Raw genomic sequence first — 24,382 nt, 5'->3', positions numbered from 1 at the left:
ACCCACAAAGCTAAGCTCTACCAGGAAGTGTACTCGCGTTTCCGTGGTCACCGTGAGATCTGTTCGCCGTCGATTTCCGTCTGAGGTCTAAGTGCAGCGTCGAGACAAACTGGCAAGATTCATCAGCACCACCTCCAACAACAAAACTGTACAATGAACCTGCTAGTTTTATCTCCCTCTCTCGATATCCGCTTCTTCGCGGTTGTACTGCTGGTAAGCATTCGAAACTCAGCCTTGGAATGTGAATCAAATACTGTGTTTTTGCTAGAATAGCCAGCTAACGGTGAGCTAGCTTAAGTGACGCCAGTTAGCCTGGCGCTGGACAGTTAGCTGCTAGCTAACCGATGAGCCTCTTCTGGCATGTTACGTGACTTTCATAGTGGCTAAGGAGACTATGAGCTATCCCACTCGCTTCTGGAGGTGTGGGTGTGTATCATGTTCATTGAGAGGACCCTTTGACTGGGCTTTACCAAACGACTCCCATAGCTAATGTTAATCAAGTTGTCCAGCTGCAATGTCAACTTAACCGGTAGTGCCGAGTGACGTTAGCTGTAACGTTAGTAACATTTTCATTTTTTCTATTCGAAATGTTACTCACTTTACAGACCGTCAAATCCAAGTTTACAAAATAGGCGTTGGACGTCTTGCTAACTTTGTTGAGTAGAAATAAAGTGTCGGCCTGGCATTGGATGTTACCACATTTTGACAGCAGAAATATACTGGCCATTTGTAAAATGTATGCATGGGTTTATGGTGGTTTTTCAAGGTTTCTATTTTTTATTGCACGAATAAAACGATACACATTTATTGTGTGAATCTGTTATAGACTGTAGGTCTCTGAATGGTTCTCGCCGGTTGGAGAATTCCTCTGTTGTGGCTCTTTCTTATTGGCTGAAACCCCGGAACTAGATATAGTGTGGCTGTTCCGCTTTGGTGAGGATTTGGGGCCTGAAATGAAGACTTCTCTCCGAGTTGTCTGTCCATCCGCAGCAACTGTGACGTTTCATTTCTGTACGCAACTATGTCAGTAAGAAGTCACATTAATCGTTTTATTGTTTAACTTCTAGAAGCAAATTAAGAAACATTCTCTACAGTGATGAATAGTGGAGTACTGTCTATTAAATGGTTATATGGTTTATGGTTTAATAGTTTATGGACATGATTAGTTGCAGAAACCATTTTGAAAATGTAGTAATTGCTAAGTAAGTGCATGCAGACATACATGCATTAAAAAAAAAATATATATATATATATATATATATATATATATATATATATATATATATATTAGTAATTTTGTTCTTTGACACAATTAACAGATCAAAATGAGCCAGGAAACTCTTAAACAACTCTAAACAAGGGGAAGGACGGTGACTAGCTAAACTATGTATATTGGTTTATGTTTGCGCAAACAGTTACATCTTGAGGTTCTACAACACAGCATGTGGACAGTTCTGGTTATTTCAGTTTGAAAATTTGCAGCCTGCCTTAAAACCAATAGTGTTTGTTTGTCATAGCCTCAACGATGATAGCAACTGTCATATATTCTGTTTGAAGAGAATCTATAGTCAGTAAAGATCACACAGCAGAAACACATAGTATAGACATTAAGACCTAAGTCTTTTAAGACTTTGCAATGTTAAGTGTTTACTATGGAAGTAAATCTGTGCCATCGGGGGTTGAAATAAAAAGTTGATTGAATTTCTAGCACTGAATATTTATGCATTGAAATTATGTACCTGAATGTTTTTCAACATTAAAACACCGCAAAAAAATTCAACCTAAAAAAAAAAAATGTTGAAATATTCGAAATGGAGGCTACAATATTCAACCGCAAAAAATTCAACCTTGGCACACCAATATGCGGAGGCTACAATATTCAACCCAAATAAATTCAACCTTGGCACACCAACATCCGGGACACTAAGGAGGAGCAATCGATTCTAGATTCAAGATCAGTAGCGTGCGTCAAGCTAAAGGAGCGAGCACCCAAAACACCTTCGGCTTCGGATTGTATCCATGTCCAATAATAACGGGACTTTAACTCTTCTTCATGTCATCAGTGTGGTTTGTGTCTGTAAGATTCCGTAATAGACAGCTGACATTTGTACATTAACAGACTGTGTTGGACATGAACTAAGCGGAAGTTAAACGAGAGCGTACAGCCGCTCACATACGCCTCTTCTTCTAGTTTTGAATTCATTTAATGATGCTGAGATCCTTCGACAAGCTGTTAGGAGTGATTGGCGGAGTTTTGAAAACCAGGAACGCGCTTGAAGAGGCAGATGAGCCGCTGTATCGTAGTGGGGGGGGGGCAGCGGCAGCGGCTTTAACGGAGCGCGCAGACGCATAAACCCGACAGGACATGCAGGAATAACCGCAGTAGCGCCGAGTGTGGAAAGTGGTCGGTGGAAGGATCCTTTTTCACAGCGGCACAAGCCGATCTCAGTTGGGTATTAAGCGACATTCAAAGTCCACGTAACGTTAAATGAGTCTTCATGACCATGGGTAAACTTTATTGAGGATCTGGCACAACACAGCGATCTGCAAGTAGCGCAGAGTCTTACATAAAGGGATGTACGTCTTAATGCGAGGCTTTAGAATTTATCTCAAAGGGATCCTGTATTTGCTCGTAAAGTCTGAAACGAGAACCCATTTTTCAGTGACGGTGTTACGTGCCTACTGGTTTTTGAACTACTGGTTTGGCTACGGGTGCGTGTTTGTTTTCCCCCGGTGTTACGTGCCTACTGGTTTTTGAACCTACTGGTTTGGCTACGGGTGCGTGTTTGTTTCCCCCCGGCAGGCAGATGTTGTCTGCCTCTGTCACTTGAGTCGTCACACATTTGCAAACATATTGTTCTGAAAATGTTCAAAAATGCATCCCATATCCATTGCAGCGATTACGATTGTATAAGTGAGCACTACGTCACTGCCACGTATGAAGAAATACATAAAAGAACATTTATTAAAAGTCCGCCACAACCGGGATTCGAACCGTGTCGCGCAAAATAACGAAGTGCCACAGAGCGGCTGTGCTACCCACTCGGCCAACCGAGCTTAATCGATTTCAGTTGATTTGTATAATTTAATAGAGTTGTATATCGTCAGTGGCAAGCAAACGTTTTGGTTTAGGGTGAACATTATATGTTCTTTTATGTATTTCTTCATACGTTGCCACACTGATGGCATGAAGAAGAGTTAAAGTCCCGTTATTATTGGACATGGATACAATCCGAAGCCGAAGGTGTTTTGGGTGCTCGCTCCTTTAGCTTGACGCACGCTACTGATCTTGAATCTAGAATCGATTGCTCTACCTTAGTGTCCCGGATGTTGGTGTGCCAAGGTTGAATTTATTTGGGTTGAATATTGTAGCCTCCGCATATTGGTGTGCCAAGGTTGAATTTTTTGCGGTTGAATATTGTAGCCTCCATTTCGAATATTTCAACATTTTTTTTTTTTAGGTTGAATTTTTTTGCGGTGTTTTAATGTTGAAAAACATTCAGGTACATAATTTCAATGCATAAATATTCAGTGCTAGAAATTCAATCAACTTTTTATTTCAACCCCCGATGGCACAGATTTACTTCCATAGTTTACTACCGTGGCTTATGTTAAATAGGTGCTGTGGGTGTCATGGTGATTCAGAAATAATTGAATACTTTATTTAATTATTTACTAAAATACTGTTAGTTTCGATAATAGTTAGTCTTTGGGCTTCTTTCACGACGTGTGAATTGTTAGACATGGGGCCTTTTTTAAAGAAAATATTTTATTCAGTATTCAAATGCCTTTTTTCATTTGACAATCAGCATCTCAACAACGCTGGTGAGCGTTGTTTTTTTTCCTGAAAAGAAACAATTATGGCCGTAGAATTACTACTAAAAATAGTTTAATTCTACTGACCATAATTGTATCTTACGTTCTGTAACATCACCAAAACAAGATGTATTAAAAAACTTGTGTCCGTATTGTTTAATAGCCATATCGTTAGTGTGACAGAAAAAATATGAATGCAACTAGGTGGATGTCATAAAGGACATAAAATAACATTTACAGAAGATTGCTAATGCAAATGAATGCTGCTTCCTTGTTTGGTGTTTTGAGGAAATTAGCATTGTGCTTTAACTTCATCTTCATTGAAACAGACTATTTGGGCAGTGTTCATTTATTAGTCTTTTAAATAAAATTCTGTGAATTTGATTGAACCACTAAAAAGTGTAATAGAATGTAGTGCAATTACGCTACATGCTTTGCTTTTTAGGAAGCTGATGGAATTTTGATATTGAAATACACTACGTTTATTTTTTACGCATACCATTTTAAATATGTGCACAATATGATCATCGATGTGATCTCAACTAAAGGTGTTTGGTCATGAAATTTCCCTCTGGTAATAACTAAAAGCTCATGTTGGCACAGTGAACTGTCTTCAGAATATTTTCTTCACTTAACCACATAGTTGTCTTAACCATCATGCATGTCTTTTCATGTTTTATTCACTGATCTATCTCTCCCTGTGCCTGTAGGTGATGGGCCTTTTTACTCCTGTACAAGCAGAAATCACCAGTCTGGACTCAGGCAACATAGATGACGTCCTAAGTAAGGCTTCACAATTTAAGCTTTTTTATATCTGCGTTTACTGGCGGAGCGAAAGCTACGGCACCAAAACACGGGCGCCAAACATGAGCGGAGCCGTTCATACCGTGCACTGGAATATTTTCTGAAAAACTAGAGGAAGTAGTAATCTGTGAGGCATCAAATACAACAAGTGTAACCCATAGGTAGGTCCGTTTATGGCCCAAAGATTGTAGGTGTAACTGGCTAAAAGCCACAATCCAACGCCCACAATGTAGAGGAGGGATTCTAATTATCTTTAGATGGTGTCATATAATAATGGACTACTGTAAGTATTACATGCCCTAGAAGTAAAACAAAGCTTGAATAACCTGTAAACAGTTCGATTTGGCAAAAAAATATTTACCCGAATGAAGGTTTTTAAGTATTTAAAAGCAAATTAGCCTTCTAAGTATAAATGCCTAGACATAGATATGGTGCTTTCATCATTTAATTTAATGCAAAAGTCAATTCACAGGACAAAAAGTCAGAGTTGCCCAACCAACGCCCTGTCCACATGCGGAGCCAACATGCCCCACGCGCCGGCTGTCATTATGGAGTATCCTGGCGTGCGCACTATAAACTAAGCTTTGGCTTGTAAAAAGAGAAGGGAGGAAACAAGCCAAATATTTTTATTATTTTTATTTTTTTCGCTTGAGTCTAGTACCGGGCAAGGAAACGGTATTTTCCAAAATATCAAAATAATAATTAAATACTCATTTATTTGGAACTATTGTTTCCTCTGGTCTTTAAGATATTGTATTTTTTTCTATCATTTCTCTAATAAAAACAAAGCCTTTTCAGCCCGCTATGTTAGTTGTTTTATTGGCCGCTGTAGGGAATAGGACAATATCCTGCTCTTGGATGCGTTGGTTAAATGCAGGTAAACAGTTTGCGCGAAAAGAAAAAGAGGCCAATTTTTTTGTCGTTGACTAAAACTTTAAGATTGTTTAGCTAAAACTTCTTAATATGCTTTACAAAATAGGAAAATATGCAGGACCATTCAAAAGTTAGGACAGATTTTTTTATTCTTTCGTATGAGAAAATGTGTCCAAATGTTTGACTGGTGTTGTACATTTATCAGTGTATTTAGTAAAGTATAAAGGCTTCTATTCTATTGTTTTGTTTTACTTTCAGATAATGCTGGGGTGGCAATAGTCAATTTTTATGCAGACTGGTAAGTGTTTTCTTTCTCTCTCTGAATGTTATTCATGTTCAAATGATCTTTGCTTATGATGCTAACTTTTCCAATGAAAGCCAAATGCTACAATTATATAGTTATTGGCGGAAGAGATTTAGGTGATTTTTACATGTCTTTTTATTCTCATTTGATCTGATTCATTAATGAATTGTCAGAGGCAAACACAATTTCTCAACATTAACTGAAAAAGTATATTTCACTTTCAAATTATAGAAATTGTTTGGACCTCTCACCACTTCCGCTTCACAGGTGCAGGTTCAGTCAGATGCTTCATCCAATCTTTGAGGAGTCATCTAACATAGTGAGGGAGGAGTTCCCTGAAACCAAGCAGGTGGTCTTTGCCCGTGTCGACTGTGACCAACACTGTGAGTTTGCTTAGCTTTTTTATTTTTTATGTTCGTACCAAACATTATATGAATACGATTAACATCTAAACCAAACTTGCCAAGCTTAAGACCTCAGAATTCGGGAGATATTCGAAAGGACCGGTGGGGGGGGTTCAACGGTGGGGGGTGGAGGGGCGGGTGCTAGCAGCTTTCTTTGCAGCGCCAGTCTCATCTTTTTCCATTGTAATTGCCGCGCTTGACTTCAAGGTGTAACCTTTATTATTGTCTGAAACGGCGCGCCCAGTGACTGATGGTGTAGCAATATTGTTGTCCGGGTGGAAATCAGGAGAAATCCGGGAGAAAGGTCGGTCCGGGAGAAATTCGTGAGTCTCCCGGAAAAATTGGGAGGGTTGTATGATCTAAACATGTAATTTATAACGTGCCCAACACATCAGAGCCATATCATTTATTTGACAACCAAAGCATTTATTTTGTAAATGTAGTGAACATCAAATTTAACTGATTTTGAAGCTTAAATTTGTGTTTTTTTACATGTTGTCCAAATTATAATCAAATTATAATTAATATTGATATACGATGGATCCAATGGATGGCCATTGGATGTTAATGGTGAAAAGAAACACACATGTACACACTCTACACTATATTTGATGCATATATGTACACATACACTCACCGGCCTCTTTATTAGGTACCCCATGCTAGTAACGGGTTGGACCCCCTTTTGCCTTCAGAACTGCCTCAATTCTTCGTGGCATAGATTCAACAAGGTGCTGGAAGCATTCCTCAGGGAGTTTGGTCCATATTGACATGATGGCATCACACAGTTGCCGCAGATTTGTCGGCTGCACATCCATGATGCGAATCTCCCGTTCCACCACATCCCAAAGATGCTCTATTGGATCGAGATCTGGTGATTGTGGAGGCCATTTGAGTACAGCGAACTCATTGTCATGTTCAAGAAACCAGTCTGAGATGATTCCAGCTTTATGACATGGCGCATTATCCTGCTGAAAGTAGCCATCAGAAGTTGGGTACATTGTGGTCATAAAGGGATGGACATGGTCAGCAACAATACTCAGGTAGGCTGTGGCATTGCAACGATGCTCAATTGGTACCAAGGGGCCCAAAGAGTGCCAAGAAAATATTCCCCACACCATGACACCACCACCACCAGCCTGAACCGTTGATACAAGGCAGGATGGATCCATGCTTTCATGTTGTAGACGCCAAATTCTGACCCTACCATCCGAATGTCGCAGCAGAAATCGAGACTCATCAGACCAGGCAACGTTTTTCCAATCTTCTATTGTCCAATTTCGATGAGCTTGTGCAAATTGTAGCCTCAGTTTCCTGTTCTTAGCTGAAAGGAGTGGCACCCGGTGTGGTCTTCTGCTGCTGTAGCCCATCTGCCTCAAAGTTCGACGTACTGTGCGTTCAGAGATGCTCTTATGCCCACCTTGGTTGTAACGGGTGGTTATTTGAGTCACTGTTGCCCTTCTATCAGCTCGAACCAGTCTGGCCATTCTCCTCTGACCTCTGGCATCAACAAGGCATTTCCGCCCACAGAACTGCCGCTCACTGGATGTTTTTTCTTTTTCGGACCATTCTCTGTAAACCCTAGAGATGGTTGTGCGTGAAAATCCCAGTAGATTAGCAGTTTCTGAAATACTCAGACCAGCCCTTCTGGCACCAACAATCATGCCACGTTCAAAGTCACTCAAATCACCTTTGTTCCCCATACTGATGCTCGGTTTGAACTGCAGGAGATTGTCTTGACAATGTCTACATGCCTAAATGCACTGAGTTGCCGCCATGTGATTGGCTGCTTAGAAATTAAGTGTTAACGAGCAGTTGGACAGGTGTACCTAATAAAGTGGCCGGTGAGTGTAGATGCCCTAGACACCAAAGCACTGAAACATAAACCTGCCTCAGCCTTTTGAGAAAGCAAATTAAAGAGAATTATTGATGACCTGCAAACTGTTTGAAGACTAATGACAAAACTGCTGCTTCCTGTGAAGAAGGGAGGCTTAGAGACCCCCAGCAGGGAGATTGACACCTGACACACACACACACACACACACACACACACACACACTCATTCAGTGTGTGTACAGAGAGTATTTACTCTTAGCAGGGGGCAGCTTTCATGTGGGAGATCAGACCTCAGAGCAACTGAAGGCACTGTTTTCAGACTGAGGTTTGACAGCCGTCTCTGTCACTGCGCCGCCCCTCATCCAGGCATCGCCATGTGTTTATACTCGGCTTCTTCCTCTTCATCAGTGATTTGTCTTTCTTTTCTTAACGTCTCCCCTTTCCTGCTGCACAGCGGACATAGCCCAGCGGTACCGCATCAGCAAGTATCCAACGTTGAAGTTGTTCCGCAATGGGATGATGATGAAGAGGGAGTACAGGGGTCAGAGGTCGGTGGCGGCCATTGCTGACTTCATCCGCCAGCAGCAGGTCGACCCAGTGAAAGAGATTAACTCAATGGAGGAGATTAAAACTCTTGATGTGAGTGACACACACTGTCTACAAAACATTGCAAATCCCACATCTTTATGAAAAAGAAACGGTATCATTTTTTATTCCACAGAGGAGCAAGAGAAATGTCATTGCTTACTTCGAAAAAAGGGACTCTGAAAACTACCACGCCTTTTCAAAAGTTGCCAACATACTCCGTGATGACTGCACGTTCTTGGCTGCCTTTGGGTGAGCTCATATTTATTTTAGACTAAGTTCTTCAGTTGCTGTTTGCCTTAACAATTCCTTCCATTCTGTGCTACTATAGAGCCGTATCTGAGGCCGAACGCTTCAGTGGAGACAATGTCATCTACAAGCCTATGGGGGAAAGCGCCCCGGACATGGTCTACCTCGGCTCCCTTAGCAATTTTGATCTGACCTACGCCTGGACCCAGGACAAGTGTGTCCCTCTGGTCAGGGAGATCACCTTTGAAAATGGAGAGGTTTGTGACATCTTTTTTTATTTTTTTAACAGAATGTCTGCTTGACCTTTTTGTTTTTTATCTCATACAAAATGTTGTCATTGTGCGTATTTGTATTTTTTCAGGAGCTGACGGAAGAAGGAATCCCTTTCCTCATTTTATTCCACGTTAAAGAAGACACCGAGAGTTTGGAGAAGTTCCAGCATGAAGTAGCTCGCCAGCTCATCAGCGAGAAAGGTGAGGCTGTGTGTTTTGTGGCATTTTGTTCCCGTCTTTACTCATAAGCCTTGTGGCCTTGTGTGCAGAAGTGGTGTTAATGACATTGGTGTCCCATTCTTCAGGATCTATAAACTTCCTGCACGCAGACTGCGAGAAGTTCCGTCATCCTCTGCTCCATATCCAGAAAACTCCTGCCGATTGTCCCGTCATTGCAATCGACTCATTCAGACACATGTATGTCTATCCCGACTTTAAAGACCTCAAGTAAGTGCCACCTTTCCCCTTTAAGATGAACTGTATGTGTGCAGCATTATGGTCCTTAAATATGCATAGTATCTCTCTCTGCTAATTTATTTGTGTTGTCCTTTTGAACAAGGTTTACACCTTTCTTTTGCAATGCAACTTTGTGGGCACTTCCCTTTTGTATATATGGAGAAAAATGGTTTTTTTTTCAAATATGGACTTTTTTTTTTAAAACCATAAATGCAGCCGAAATTAACAAATAATCACCCACATGTCAGATTAGTCTGATATATTTAGCAATCTTTTTTTTACCATATATGAAAATGTTCATAACGAGATCTCCATAAATTAATCCTATTTTATTCACCAACTACACCCCCCACCACACACACACAAACCATAATCCCCTATGCACTCAACAACAGTGAAATGTCACACCTCCTAAAATCTGTCCTTTATGAATGGGCCAGGACACTGGAGCTAATGTGACATGATTTGGCACGTGCAATAAGTGCTAAACTAATCCAGTCCAATCTAATTTGATCTTATTTATTCGCGCCCCCCCCCACCTCTCGGCCTCCCCCAGTCCCCAATCAGAGTTTGATCAGCTAGACAGAAGCCCTGAGGACTGACCAGCCCTGCACAACCTAATTACATCACATCAACCCTGCATGTGGCACACAGCTTGTTATTACATTAGCACAGTGTATTTAATATATATATATATATATATATATATACATGCACACATACGTGTGTGTGTGTGTGTGTGTTTGCGTGCATGTGTCCATGCTGCTCTGACAGACATGATTAGCTGAGACTGGAGACATGCTCTCCCTCTGTGATATGACAACAGCCCATGACCTGTCATTAACAAGCACACTTCACAGGACAGTGTTGATATGGGTTAATGCTGCTTAGAGACACGTCTGGAGGGGCTGATGTCATCTGCCACTGCCACGAGCTGCTTCGTCTTGTGCCAACTATATTTCTTAACTTGGTATATTGGAATGCTTTCGTTGAACAGACTTTCTATTGAGAGGCACGCATGAGTTACACATTTTGTTGTTCTCATGAAATTCAAGACTGGTTTAGTCCTGTTATACGAGTCAAGTACAGACGAAGGGGGGAAAAAACATCTTAGAATCCCAATACAATCCTGAATGCATATATATATATATATATATATATATATATATATATGCATGTTCTTATTTGTTTTTGGTATCATTTAGCATTACTACTTGTCTTGTCTACTAACTGTTAAGGAAAGTCCTTTGGATCACAGCTGCCTAGAGATCCACTTGCAGGTGGCCGTCCAGGGTAAAGCTCTTCAAAAGGACACCTGACCGTGTCGCATCCTGTCACCATGACATCCTCTCCTCCTCCCCCCTGACTGTCATATTGTTTGCGCCTTATGTACCAACTTCAGGATGCAGATTAGGTTGTTCGTTGATTGCAGGTTTGGTGATTTGTATACTGACTCCTGCTGATGCAACATAGTTAAAGGGACAGTTTACCACAAAATCAAAAATACATACTTTGCTAAATTGTGCGATAGGTAAGAACGATCTAAATAGTTTGAGTTGCTGAAATCCTGACCCGTTCATTCCAGATTATCCAGATCCCGCTGTGCTCACTTTCATGTTCGAACAATTTTCTTTCAACCACAGCGCAGAAAGAAAGTGTCCATTAACACTCTGCTGCTTTTACCCAGCACTGCTGAGCTAACATTACTGCCGAGGAGGACAGCATTCATGTTTTCATCTTGAGCTGTCGCAAGCCACTTGTCCACGAGTAGCTGCTCCTCCGTGGTGATTTGTTTGCCGGGTGTAGTTTGGTAAAAACAAAATAGTTCCCACATAAGTCAAATATGCTAATGATACATTTTATAAACAAGCACCTACTCATGAACAGGGGACGCTAATCAGAAGGAAATCTTAAACAGAAAAAAGCATTCAAGCAATACTATCATTCTCAGAAAAGAAAACTGTTGCTTGATTGTCCAATGTGTTTTTTTTCTTCTTTCTAGTATCCCTGGCAAGCTGAGACAGTTTGTGCTGGACCTTCACTCTGGGAAGCTCCACCGAGAGTTTCACCATGGCCCTGACCCCACGGACAGTACGCCCGGACAGGTCTGAATGCAGCGGCAGCACACACTCGTACGCAGCCACTGATAGTTTGTTTTACGTCGTCACGTTTGTACTGACTCTTCCCCGCAGGAGGAGACGGGAGGGGAATTGGCCAGCAGCCCTCCAGAGAGCTCGTTCCAGAAGCTGGCGCCCAGTGAGACTCGCTACACCATCCTCAGTCGGGACCGTGACGAGCTGTGACCTCAACAGCCTTCCAGTGAGCCTGTGACTCAATGCCATGCCCCAGGGTCAGGGAGGGAGGGAGGGGGGTTAGGGTTGGGAAAGGCAGCGGGACACAACAACAACACCCAACACCCTCACTGAAGGGAGAGATCTACGGAAGAGGAGGAGAATTAAGGGGGGAGAAGAAGGAGAAAAAGAAGAACGGGAGTTCAGTCCACGACACAACCACGTTGGAATAACCTATATTTTCATAACTCTTTCACGTACAGTTTTTATTTTGGATCAAAAGGAGGGGGGTAAAGAAGGAATCGTGTGTGGGTTAGGGGCATTAGGGCATCAAAAGAAGTGTTTTTACTTTTATTTTTTGGAGCTTGTAAATATGTTTATGCTACATGGGAGTCTCATTGCTGGTCTAAATTAAATGCAGTTTTCTTTATTTTATTCCTTTCTTTTACATCACCCCGCTTTTTGTAAAGAAAAATAACAGCTGTTCCCTCACTCCAGTTGTACGGTTCTTATCTGTGGCTAGTCAAATTTAGCCTGTCCAATAGGAGACTTTTGTTGAGTGTCCATGACTGCATGGTCGCATCTCAACATGACCAACTCTAGTTTAATTCATTTGTAAATTTGTAAGTTATCACAATACAACCGTTTGAAGTAGCTTTATCTCCACATCTTCTGCACACACACATTCTGAAAGAAGAGAAAAAATACAATTTGAAATACATGGTAGCAGTCATCATTTTAAACCATGACTTGACACAGAAGATTAAGAGTCTACTCCACCCTATGAGATGCACCCCTTCTCTCCCTGGTACTAAATGGTTATTGATAATAGTGTATCTTACAGTGCTTATAAAAAGTATTGCTCCCTCGGATTTTATACACTGTTTAACAACAATGGATGTAATTAGGATTTTATTTTTCACCCTGATCAAGAGAAAATACTGTAATGTCAAAGCGGATGAGCCTTATGGCCACGATACTAAATTGTGTTTAGTAAAGCAAAACAAAAAAGATCATGACCCAAACAGGAAGCCCGGCGGGCTCCTTGGTAGCTGGGCGGCTTCCTGGTGCAAACGTACAGCTGTAGATAAATGTCTACTATCTCTAACCTTAAGCTAAAACTACACCGGATTTCGAAGGATAATGTGAAAAAAAAATTCACGTCCAGATGTGTAGAACTGTTACAGGCCTATTGATAAGGCTGTAACTGTTGCCAAAGGTGCCTCTTGTAATTATTGTCTTGAAGGACTTGAAAAATTGTGCAATTCATCCAAGAAATCGGAGTATCTTATTTTTCTGCAGTGGCTCAAATGCTCATGATCGCCACCACTGTAAAATCTCAAAAGTCAAAGGGGGCTGGATACATTTGTGCTCCCAGGGATCTAATCGAGAAACACATTTGTTTTGCAATGATGTACTTTCAAATGATCCCAAATTCATGACATGGCTGTTTTTTCTGTTATCTGTTGTCAAATGTGTCATCATGCTGGGGGAGAAAATACTTTAGTGCTTTCACAAGACAAGAGGGGGAGGGGGGAGACTGTGATGAATGGTGAAAATATACAGTCGGCCACTTTATACAACTTCTCTTAAAACTGGTTTTGTCTCTTTATATGTGTTTGAGCTTTTGGTACAAGTCCTGTTCTCTGAGATCCTCTGAGTGTGAATGAATCCAGAAGCAGAAGCCCGAACCATTGCTAAGTTTGTACTGTGCCCCTCCATAGAGGCCGACCAATGCCTGCATAGTGACATATCAGCCCACATACAGAGGAGCAACAGGGCCTGAAGAAGAGTAAAAAAAATAAATTAAAGGGTAAATTAAAAAAAAACATTTTACAGAATGTGGTGTTTGTCTGATGCTTTTATATTTAAGTGTCTCTGAACAACGTGATGTTTATCCAATGAATGATATTATTGAAAGTGTGTGCGTCTCACACGTTGCAAAAGCGGATCCGTACAAACAGTATAATTCATTCAAACATTCAAGAATATTCACTTTGACACTGAATGGATGCTTTCTCTCCATATATCATTGTGATATATCATCAGTCATCATTTGTGCAGCTGTTCACGTTGCGATATACATTTGCACAAGAAGGAACTTCTGGCAAACATAGGTGAAGAACAATAATATGAAATAAGGATGCTAGCTCGAGGAGTAAAAACAATGTCTTAATAAACGGCTTGATTTACACTCCATACACGTGTTCACAGGTTTACACTCCCACACAATTGAAGTCGCACCATTTTTGCGTAGAATATAACGCAGGCTTTAGTGATAGCGTTTGACAAAATGGCTGAGGTGTCCAATTGTGGTCTTAATTTAATGACAGATTTATTTAGTAGTAATAGTAAAGATCAATGATGTCATGCTGACAGACAGTTGACCACAGCAGTGCGTGTCGACAGACGCCGTTTCATGTCCAGTCTCTTTAAGGCATTGTGGACCCCCCCCGACTTCTGCTCTGTGCTGCTGATTGCTCAGTCAACACGGAGGCCTCTGTGATTAGTCGGGACCCCGGGGTCAGAGGCCAGGACTGTTAGGTCATTTGTCCTTGTTCCGTTCTGGTGGCGGTTCACTCATTTGTTTCATCTGTAGATCCACTCGGGTTTTGCGGTGTTTCTGGACCATGTTGCCACCGGCGAACCCCAGAGCCCCCCCTCCCAGAGCCGCTGCCACGCCTGCGACTTTGAACCCAGCCAGCAGGCCGAGTGGACCTCCTAACACGCCGCCCAGCAACGCCCCTGCAAACGGCAGCACCGCCAACTTGTAGCCAACGGCCTGCAGAGAAGAAGAAGAAGAAGAGACATGTTCTGGTTTCATTTAACATCCACATACACACCTTTTGAGTCATTAGCACTTTGTGGCTTCAAGACAGTCCGCGATAGAGTTGGGATGCGTCCATCCTTTCATGATCACACATCGACCCACAAATAAGCCTGCATGTGTAAATGTAAATCAACATCAAAGACTTTTCATGTTATATCCATTTAGGAGAAATCAGAGAGATGGGGGCTCCGTGTTATTACGGCTGTTATCATCAGACTGGAAGGTGCTCTTTGCTGATGACAATTAAAGACGTGTGCACACACACACACACGCACACACACACACACGCAAGCCCGCGTGCAGGGACACGCACTTGATTAACACTTCACCGTTAAATTAATCTAGTTCAAAAGCGAGCGTTGCTTGTCCACATCCCGTGGCATTCGAGGGAATTTTAATTTCATCTGAGCTGAGTTAAAAGGACTCTGGGCACAGGTTGTGAAGGTAGGAGGTGTGTGTGTGTGTGTGTGTGTGTGTGTGTGTGCGCGTGTGTGTGTAATGCGGTTTGACCTGATGACAGATTACAAGCTTTCAAACACGTTAAAACATCAGACACCCCTCATCTCTTTTATCTCTCCACACACCCCGTCTAATGTGCAGCCCACTGCGTCTACGAGCAACCTTACAGAGAGGGCAACCTTTATTTGCTCTGCCAATTGGGTGAATTCAATTTCAAAAGAATGTTCAATTATTTTTAGCATTTATTTCAGAAATGTTAGTACCAAAGTTCCTTTTATTGGTATCCGCCGATCCAAATGTGGTTTTATTGCCTATTTTAATACATCAGCACATAATTCCTGCATTCATAGGAAAGTGAATTAAAAGTAATTGAAATGAAATTATATGAGTTTAGTGTTTATCCATGTTTTGTTTCCTCGTGTCCTGATGCTGACACTGTTGACAGTTAGACAGTTAGAAAATGTCAAAATCCTACGCAGAAAAAAAAGTTTACACTTGTGTATGTGTTGTAGATGAACAAAAACAGGTGATTTATTCTGAGTAATACAGACAAAAAGTTCAACATTTGAAGCGCGTGATTTGTGTGAAGGAGGCCACTGAGTTGTCCTCCGGAGTAACACTCAGTGTGTTGTGTACTGTATTGATTTTGGGAGGCCGAATGCTGCGCCTGAAAAACTATTTAACAGTCATTCAAACCCCTTCTTAATTCCACACACACACTCACACACACACACAGGCTGGCTCTTGTCACCCCTCTCATCCTACCTCTCTATCACTCTTCCTCCTCTCCACTCCTCTCGATCCCGAGCCTTTCCCCATTTCCTTAATTGCAGCTTTCCTCCGAATTCGAATGGATCAATAGGGACAAATGCTGTGGAATGGCTGGGAGGCAAAGTGCCATCGATCTCCCCATCTCCCAAACACACACACACACACACATCAGATTGTCAAGTCACACACACACAAGCACACACCTTCCCCAGGCTCTTGGTCCCCTCCTCCACGTTAGCAGCGGCTGTGTTGACGTTGTCCTCAATGCTGTCAATCTTCTCCTGCTGGGACTGATGCACACACAAACATATATTAACACACACACACACACACACACACACACACACACACACACACACACACACACACACACACACACACACACACACACACACACACACACACACACACACACACACACACACACACACACACACTTGATAGAGCTACCACCTGTTGTGTATTAAGCTTTCTTTTATCCCTCCAAATTTCTGTTCGCCAGCACAGGTTAGCAGGAAAGATGTAAATGATTGTGTGTGAACGTGGGAAGTATATTCAAAGGATGTTTCACCGGCCAGGGGGGGGGGGGGGGGGGGGGGTGTCATATTGTGTGTGTGTGTGTGTGTGTGTGTGTGTGTGTGAGTGGTATTGTGTAGATCTCATGAAATATTCAGTAAGGCAGCTGTCTCTCTCCATGTGAGGCCTGGATGGACACAGTGACCAAACAACAGCTAGAGCACTTTCCTCCTCCTCCTCCTCCTCCTCCTCCTCCTCCTCATCACCCTTTCTCCCTCTTTGACCTCCTTGCTGCAAGTTACTTTACAGGTTCAGCTCTGTCAGTTTCTTTCTGATGGCTTAAATGATCTTAAACCTGTTCTTAAACAGGCGTGTACTTTAGGTAGGATAAGAAAAAAAGAATTATGCTTCCTTTTAAATTTATTTTTATTTCATCTACATTTTTCAACCCTTTTATCAAACTAAATAAGCTATTGTCAGTCTGGAATTTTAGATTGTATTTGTTGTTTTATAAAGTACAATCACACAATGGGCAAATAATTGTGCATGAAAGATAAACAAGGAAAAAACATACAGGTAAGGAGACAAACAAGGAAAAAACATACAGGTAAGGAGACAAACAAGGAAAAAACATACAGGTAAGGAGACAAACAAAGAAATAACATACAGGTAAGGAGATAAACAAAGAAAAAACATACAGGTAAGGAGACAAACAAGGAAAAAACATACAGGTAAGGAGACAAACAAAGAAATAACATACAAGTAAGGAGACAAACAAGGAAAAAACATACAGGTAAGGAGACAAACAAAGAAATAACATACAGGTAAGGAGACAAACAAAGAAATAACATACAGGTAAGGAGACAAACAAAGAAATAACATACAGGTAAGGAGACAAACAAGGAAATAACATACAAGTAAGGAGACAAACAAGGAAAAAACATACAGGTAAGGAGACAAACAAAGAAATAACATACAGGTAAGGAGACAAACAAAGAAATAACATACAGGTAAGGAGACAAACAAAGAAACAGCCACTAACGTGAAGCATGTACCGACACAAACACAAGTATTTCCACTGTGTCCCAGAGCGGGAATATTACTCCCCATAACGATGTTTTCACCCTTGAGACACCACAACAACATGTCTATGCTCTCTGCCCCCCCCTCCTTTTTTATCATTTATTTTTTACCCTAACTACATCTTCCCTCTCTGTGTCTTTCCCTTTCACCGTTAATCTCCCCTTCGCTCGGCCTTTTTCTTTTTTTCCTATCCCTGAGGATAAAGTGATAATCTGAGCCTTCTGTTCTCCACCTGCTCCGATGTATCTATTGTTCCACCTCTCCCCCTGTGGACAACCCCCCCCCCCCTCCCTCCCTCGTCTACTCCTCAATCTCTCCTCCTGCCCGGGTGAAGGGCCTCTGAGGCCCCAGCGGTAGTCCTGAGCCGATCTGTGTAACCTCCTCTCGGAGGAGCTTTACCAGGCAACACCGGCGCACACGTCCAAATACGCACCCCTTCCTGGACATGCTGTAGGCAAACGGCCTCTGTCACATTGTTTTATCGTTCACATGGGGTAGCTTTGCACACATGTAGATAGAGAGAAGTGATTGTATCAGCCAGGAAGCACACAGTAAAGTTGTGTGTTTGTACTCACGTGGACGAGCAGAGAAAACTCCGTCACCAAACCGCCCAGTTCCTTCAGGTCCTGGGAGAGAGAGAGAGAGAGAGAGAGAGAGAGAGAGAGAGAAATTCCCCGATTCATTGTATCAGGATGCTTGTCACACAAATCTACAGCTACATTATGTCCAAACTGTCCGTGTTTGGGATCGACAGTGACTTTAACTAATGAACATCAATATGAATGTGTGTCGTATGTATCCCAGTAGAGCAGGAACGAGGGGTCAGTGGCATCTGATCATCTTGCAATGATGTTGAATAATGCAGGTAACCATAGCAACATTTTTTAGTCTAGTCTATTGGAAACTCCTTTTCATGTACTCAGTGCTTTGGTTCTAGTTTGACCTTTTTGAAGGAAACATTTTGAAGGAAAAGCCCAATTTAATTTAGCTGCTTTGGTTCCAGGGTTATTCTGCTTGCTGGCTCACATCATTTTCCAAACTCTTGTGCTATTCAAGAAACGTTTTAAAGCATTCCATTTTTTTCCAAGGTGAAATATTATTACTGGCAGCTATTGGTTAAAAGAATAAAATTTTAAAAAAGAAAGAAAAAAAACGAAAACAATTTCAAAACACAGTTATGAATCATTACTTTTGCCAAATATCTAAGTCAAGATTTCCGGGACATAGTTTGGTTGATTACTACGGTTTAAGTGGATTTAATGTTGGTTAAAGCGAGATGCTCAAACATTCAACTCCTTTGGTAAGAATCACAAGAGACAATTAACATGATGGTGCTACATATTTGGACTGTGCCTGATCTAATCCGACATTTTTTAATTTAAAATTCAACAGGAAGCTTACTTTAACTGAAACATTGTTTTGCACACCAAGAATATGCTGCACACCTTACACTCATATAAAAAAGGGCCCATAACAAGTCAAGAAACAAGCTCTGCTTTCAATTGAAAAATAAATGACTCTTAATTTAAAATAGGTATTAAATAGAACAATATTTCCAGCGTGTGTGTCAGGGTGTGGCTCTCATACCTCTTCCAGGTTGTCCCAGGACTCCGCTGCACTCTGATCAGCAGGGATTTCTGGAAGTTGCAGCTGAATTTGTCTGCCAGAGACTGGCTCTTCGCACATATTGTCATCCGTATGGCAACTGCTGGACACACAGCTGGACGGCGGCGTTGCTCGCGCTGGCTGCGGCGCGGGGTTCGAGTGCAAAAGCAAGAAGTCTCGTGCTGCGGCCGATGCCCGATCTCTGACCGGCTTGACCAGCTCTTCCAAAGCGTCGGCGTCTTCGGCACGGACCCGTGTGCACAGCTTCTCCATCTCTCTGACGTTAGCTCTCAGCTGCTGCAGGGAGACAGAAGAGAAACGGTGTCATGTCCGAGCATTTTTAGTGAGGGACACTACTACTGGGATGCTTGACTCAATCTAAGGGACACATTGACAGACGTGGTACAAGAAAACCTGTGGGAACATCACGTATTCACTGCAGATGCAGATGAGACAAGAGACTCCAATAATATTCATTTATCCCAATAAAAAGAGATGGGTCTACTGTAAAATACTATATCATAAAATGAACAAAAAATCCTTGTTATTATTAATTTTGCCGGTCGCCCCTTTTGGAAACAAGTGATCATGCTGACAGGTTAAGCATCCCAATAAACTGTTCAAGTGGTGGGAAATGTGTGTGTGTGTGTGTGTGTGTGTTTGCGTGCATGCTTTGTGGTGTGGCTTAATAAGGTTCAGCTATGAGGCTGGGGACCATAAGGCCTTTCTTCCCACTGTGCCCTGAGGGTGACAGGAGGATTACATCCCAGCCATCAGCCCTTCAGGCCGCAGCCCCACCAGGGCTCAGGGGTCAACGCGATGCCGATAACACATTCGGCTAATTACACAACATGAATAAACATACATGCATACACTCATCCGCGTGTGCAAAAAAACCTGAAAACACACACTAATTAACAGAGAGACAGTCGAGGCAGGCACAGGTCAGCCTGCAAATTAATTGTGAGTGTGAGATGCTCAAAGACACTGACAGATCAACCAAGCATCTCCTCAGTAGCGCATATTCTATCTATCTATGCTATGGAATACAAGCACAAACACACACACACACACACACACACACCTAAAGCAGAGTAGACTAACCCATTACTCTGGATTAACACCGTGAGGACATGGCAAAGCACTCTGTGGGTGTCCCTGGAGTTTGCAGGGTAATGGTGAGAGGATGGGTTGTGCCTGTTTGGAGTTATTTCACCTTCAGAGACATGGCGGCTTCCAGGCAACAACATCCTCAGAGACATTTCACACCCACCATGTGAACAAGGCCACAAGTACTTACACGCACACAAGAGATGGTGCTTTGGAGTTTTGGTAACAGCTCTTTTCTTGCCCTGATTTCTAAGAGTGAATTTTTACACAGAGAGTCTTTTTATGTATGTCTTTACTGGACATCTCTTTGCTCACCTCATCAGTTGTCATGGAGATGGTTTTAGATGTAATCATATGACTTTAGAGAGAAAATTTGTCCTTAGAAAAGTTTGTATATGGCGGGCGGGCAGGAGGAGGGGAGGGGGTAGGGTTGAGGGGGACAACAAGTAAGTTGGAACTAGTGTTGCGTGGAGACAGAAGGCGGATGGTGTTTCTTGTCAAGTTGCTGTTTTTCCGTTGATACACAACAAAGTAACATCCGGTTGGTGCGTGCGTAGTGACTCATTGTTGTGTGGCTCACTGCCAGGCTCTGACTTACACACACACACACACACACACACACACACACACACACACCTACTGTTTTAGTTTACAGAGTGTTATCTTATACCTGAACAGTTCTGCTGGCATTAATATGCTCCAGATGAAGCCGGTCCCATTGCAGGCTTTGTTGGTACTGCGGGAATGAAAGAGAAACTGTCTGTTACCCATCTGTGGAGCACAAGTAAAAGTGTAGACACAAGAGTGCGATCATGTGTGCAGCCAGATTTCAGCCGTCACCTTCAGTATGTTATTGTGGTGTTTCTGCAGCCTCTCCAGGTCCGTGGGGAGAGCCACTTTAATGAACTTGTGGATTGGTGCCTCCAAGCGCCTCAGTGTCAGCTTGTTGCCTTCCTCGGCCATGTGTCCCGCCGACGGCCCGCAGCCAACGCCGCCTCGTAACTTAGACACTGCACCTGCTCGGCTTTATATCACCGCCCCCGTACACACTGTAAATACCAGCAGAGCACGCCTTTAATGAATACATTAATCAAATATGTGACACGCGCGCGAGTATGCCTACACATCGGAAACTGGCACCTCCATAAGACTAATCCATTTTGTATTGCCAACATTGTTTAGTGAAAACAGTAAGTGACGTATAACCTCCATGATACACTGATAGTATCACATCTGGGGAGAAACAACACGGGGAACTCAGCAATTATTCAGTTTATTGATACCACGTGACAGAATCATCTATAATGAAAACAAGGGTCATTATAACATTTTCCTTTTTTTTTGGCAACAGGTAGTCTACACAACAATGTCTCATTTAAATGTCACAATAATGCTTTACGATACACCTGCTGTACAGTCAGTGAGGGTTAGATTAATGACAATTAGAAGTGGATACCATATTTTACTAATAAGCTGCCATTCTCATGGTTGTTTTGTAACTCACGAGCTGGTTGTGCTTTCGATGTAAACGTTGAATGAAACAGTTGATCGAAGTGTGAGATGAGATGTGTTCACGTTTCCTTTTCTTATTAACAGCTGGATAGAAACTTTTCACCGAGTGACATCAGGTGAATAAAGGGACTAGCATGACGTTAGCTGTTAGCCTCGTACTGGCTGTTAAATCACACTTTTTATATTTGGGTTTGCGTTAACTCGCTGATTTATCCAGACAATCGTGAAGCACCTGAAGCCACGTAGCCATCGGCCAGGAAAACGAAACTTTAAGGGACATAAGGTGACACTTAACTTCAACTCACCAATGGAAATATCCCGCGAAGGACGCGATTTCTACTCGCTGTTATGACTGTGATGGTTCTCTACCCGCGTTGGAATTATAGAAGGGCCACATTTTCTGATTTTCGGTGACGATTTCGTGTTTTTCTGGCACTTCGTTGTTTGTAAACAATTATCTTCCCAGTGCGTCCGTGAATAGGTTCCGACGTCAAACAGTCACCGCAGCACATTGTGTTCCTCCTCTGCGTGACGACAAGTCACTGCCACGCGGTTATATGATCCATTATATTGGATCCTGCGTTTTTTATATTAAGAACTGCAGCCTATAAACAATACTAAATGTCTGCCTCTCCCCAAATCTCACTCTCTTTCCCTTTAAATGTACTCTAACATTATCTATTGTATATCACTTTTTATCAAGCCATGTTGCTGGCCATTTGCATTTCTTTCTGAAGAGTTAATTAGGTTAAAAAAAGACAATAGGAAAAATTTGCACTAAATGAACAAATCATTATTTATTTATTCCTGTTTTTTCAAGTAATGGTAAATCTTTTGGTTCAAAATACAATCTGATTGTCATTGCTTATCATTTTTAGAATGGGCCCCAAAAACCTCTTCATGCCTTAATGGACGACCTTGTCATTGCCACCAGTTTCTGCTACCAAAGCAATCAGAACTGAATTTATTCTGATTCATTAAATATTCAGTCAAAATAGTGGTGTCGTGGAGGCGAGCTTTTAAAAAATGTTTGGACATAGTGGTACATAAAATGTACAAAAGACTGGCCCGAGCTAATCTATGGGGTAATGGGTAACATGTTAATATTGTAAGCTGTGATAGCAATAAATCAAAATGTTACAGTCTAAAGACCCAACTCCACTGAATATAACAGATCTGATTGTTATACAATTAGGTTACAGGACCCAGATTTGATTTAATTGAACATATTTTAAAAACATTTTATTGTTTGTCATTTCCATTTTGCGGTTCAAAGTAGACAGCGTCAATCCTGTGGAAAATAAGATAAAGCGAGTTTTTTTGTCTGTTTTAGGTTGGTTACAGAGGCGAGGACAGAGAAGTGGGGTTCCCCCCCCCCCCACCCCCCACCGCTGCTGCTCTGAGATCAGCCTTTTTGAGTGGGTCTATTGCATGTTTCCACTGCTCTTCTTAGGCACCTTTTACCTTTGACATTTAGGCCAACCCCCCACACACTCTTCCTTCAGCGGATGCGTCAAGGGGCCACAGTAAAACCCGCAGTCCCCTGCTACAGGGGATTTCCCCTGGTGTTGTACACATGTTGTGCATGCATGTGTGTTCTTGTACTTGTGTGAGTCTGTCTGTCCACTTCCAGGGGACTCCCGTCATGAACTGAAGGGCAGGAGCAAAGTTGACAGTAAAAGTCTAAACAGCAAATCACCCAAAAATGTATTTTTGTGTAATCCAGTACGTTTGTCAGAGAAAGCCTGCATGGAGCTCTGTTACTTACTATTTTTGTGATCAGCACACCCTGATGACTCACAGGATGTAGACTTTTTCCACAGGGGACATGTAGACTTGTCATAGAAGGAAAAGCACAGGTGCTCCTGACATAGACGGTGTGTTCTCTTCATGTGTTGCAGTGAGCCAGCATGCACAAAGCCAGGAACATGAAACTGGAGCAGCTAAAACAAATTCAGTCGTATTTCCTTTCATTGTTTACACTTGTGCTTTTAGTATTGTTACACGTCAAACTATCTTCTGTTTAAAAGGCCTATACAGAGTTTTTGTCAACCTGCACGTCTCTCTTCACATGAACACATTCTGATATCATCAGTCTTAAAGGGGTCATTTTTCATTTTCTGAAGGTATTCAGACACACTTTGCATCTGTCTGCGTGTGCAAATGTATCTGTGTGTATGTGTATGTTCAAATGGGACCTCTAATTAAGACTCTAGGGGTATCTGCTATCTGTCAGCAATAATCGATCGGCCACAAGACTGACAGCTCACTGTGTGTTTGTGTTTCTGTCTGCTCACATGCAAGTTTGAGTGTGTGTTTCAAGCTTGAAGAAAGCTCTCTGCTTCTTGGTTGTTGTTTTTTTACCGGTCCCTCAGAGATGGCGCCGTTGTAGAATGTAACATTGCACACACTGCACACAAGTGCACACAAACACACTCACATCAATTTTTTTTCAGCTTGCATCCCAAACAGATTATTGTCCGACGTGAAACGCCTTCACACTTAGAAGACAATATATTTTTCCCGGTTGGTCATAGCGTTATTTTAGTTCCTGAAAAGTCTTGGATTCTAGAATCAGGGAGTGAATTCTTAGGAGTGAATATTTT

General features: G+C 42.1%; 2 protein-coding genes across 2 annotated transcripts; one reads left to right on the top strand and one right to left on the bottom strand.

Moving 5' to 3' along the window:
• Window positions 1–62: 62 nt before the first annotated feature.
• On the top strand, window positions 63–13,723 carry erp44 (endoplasmic reticulum protein 44). Its single transcript, XM_037455074.2, has 11 exons — window positions 63–213; window positions 4,527–4,599; window positions 5,752–5,791; window positions 6,065–6,180; window positions 8,492–8,676; window positions 8,759–8,874; window positions 8,954–9,128; window positions 9,233–9,344; window positions 9,449–9,590; window positions 11,602–11,704; window positions 11,792–13,723. Exons 1-11 carry the CDS (start codon window positions 154–156, stop codon window positions 11,900–11,902), a joined length of 1,233 nt encoding a protein of 410 aa, XP_037310971.1. The 5' UTR covers window positions 63–153; the 3' UTR covers window positions 11,903–13,723.
• On the bottom strand, window positions 13,714–22,520 carry stx17 (syntaxin 17). The gene is made up of 7 exons (XM_037455075.2): window positions 22,082–22,520; window positions 21,105–21,313; window positions 20,935–21,000; window positions 19,137–19,451; window positions 18,125–18,175; window positions 16,154–16,240; window positions 13,714–14,672 (listed from the first exon to the last, which is right to left on the bottom strand). Exons 2-7 carry the CDS (start codon window positions 21,225–21,227, stop codon window positions 14,436–14,438), a joined length of 879 nt encoding a protein of 292 aa, XP_037310972.1. The 5' UTR covers window positions 21,228–21,313; window positions 22,082–22,520; the 3' UTR covers window positions 13,714–14,435.
• Between the last annotated feature and the right edge of the window lie 1,862 nt (window positions 22,521–24,382).

Source organism: Pungitius pungitius, chromosome 11 (assembly GCF_949316345.1).
Source record: "Pungitius pungitius chromosome 11, fPunPun2.1, whole genome shotgun sequence".
Taxonomy (NCBI): domain Eukaryota; kingdom Metazoa; phylum Chordata; class Actinopteri; order Perciformes; family Gasterosteidae; genus Pungitius; species Pungitius pungitius.
This window is presented reverse-complemented; position numbering and strand designations above follow the sequence as displayed.

Bases quoted from the DNA above. Each gene is read 5' to 3' on its own strand.
- stx17 (XM_037455075.2), bottom strand. From the start codon at position 21,227: ATGGCCGAGGAAGGCAACAAGCTGACACTGAGGCGCTTGGAGGCACCA. The intron at 18,176-19,136 runs GTATGAGAGCCA...TCTCTCTCCCAG, and splicing joins CCTGGGACAACCTGGAAGAG to GACCTGAAGGAACTGGGCGG. The intron at 14,673-16,153 runs GTGTGTGCTTGT...TCTTCTCTGCAG, and splicing joins GGACCAAGAGCCTGGGGAAG to GCCGTTGGCTACAAGTTGGC.
- erp44 (XM_037455074.2), top strand. From the start codon at position 154: ATGAACCTGCTAGTTTTATCTCCCTCTCTCGATATCCGCTTCTTCGCG. The intron at 8,875-8,953 runs GTGAGCTCATAT...GTGCTACTATAG, and splicing joins ACGTTCTTGGCTGCCTTTGG to AGCCGTATCTGAGGCCGAAC. The intron at 9,129-9,232 runs GTTTGTGACATC...GTATTTTTTCAG, and splicing joins TCACCTTTGAAAATGGAGAG to GAGCTGACGGAAGAAGGAAT.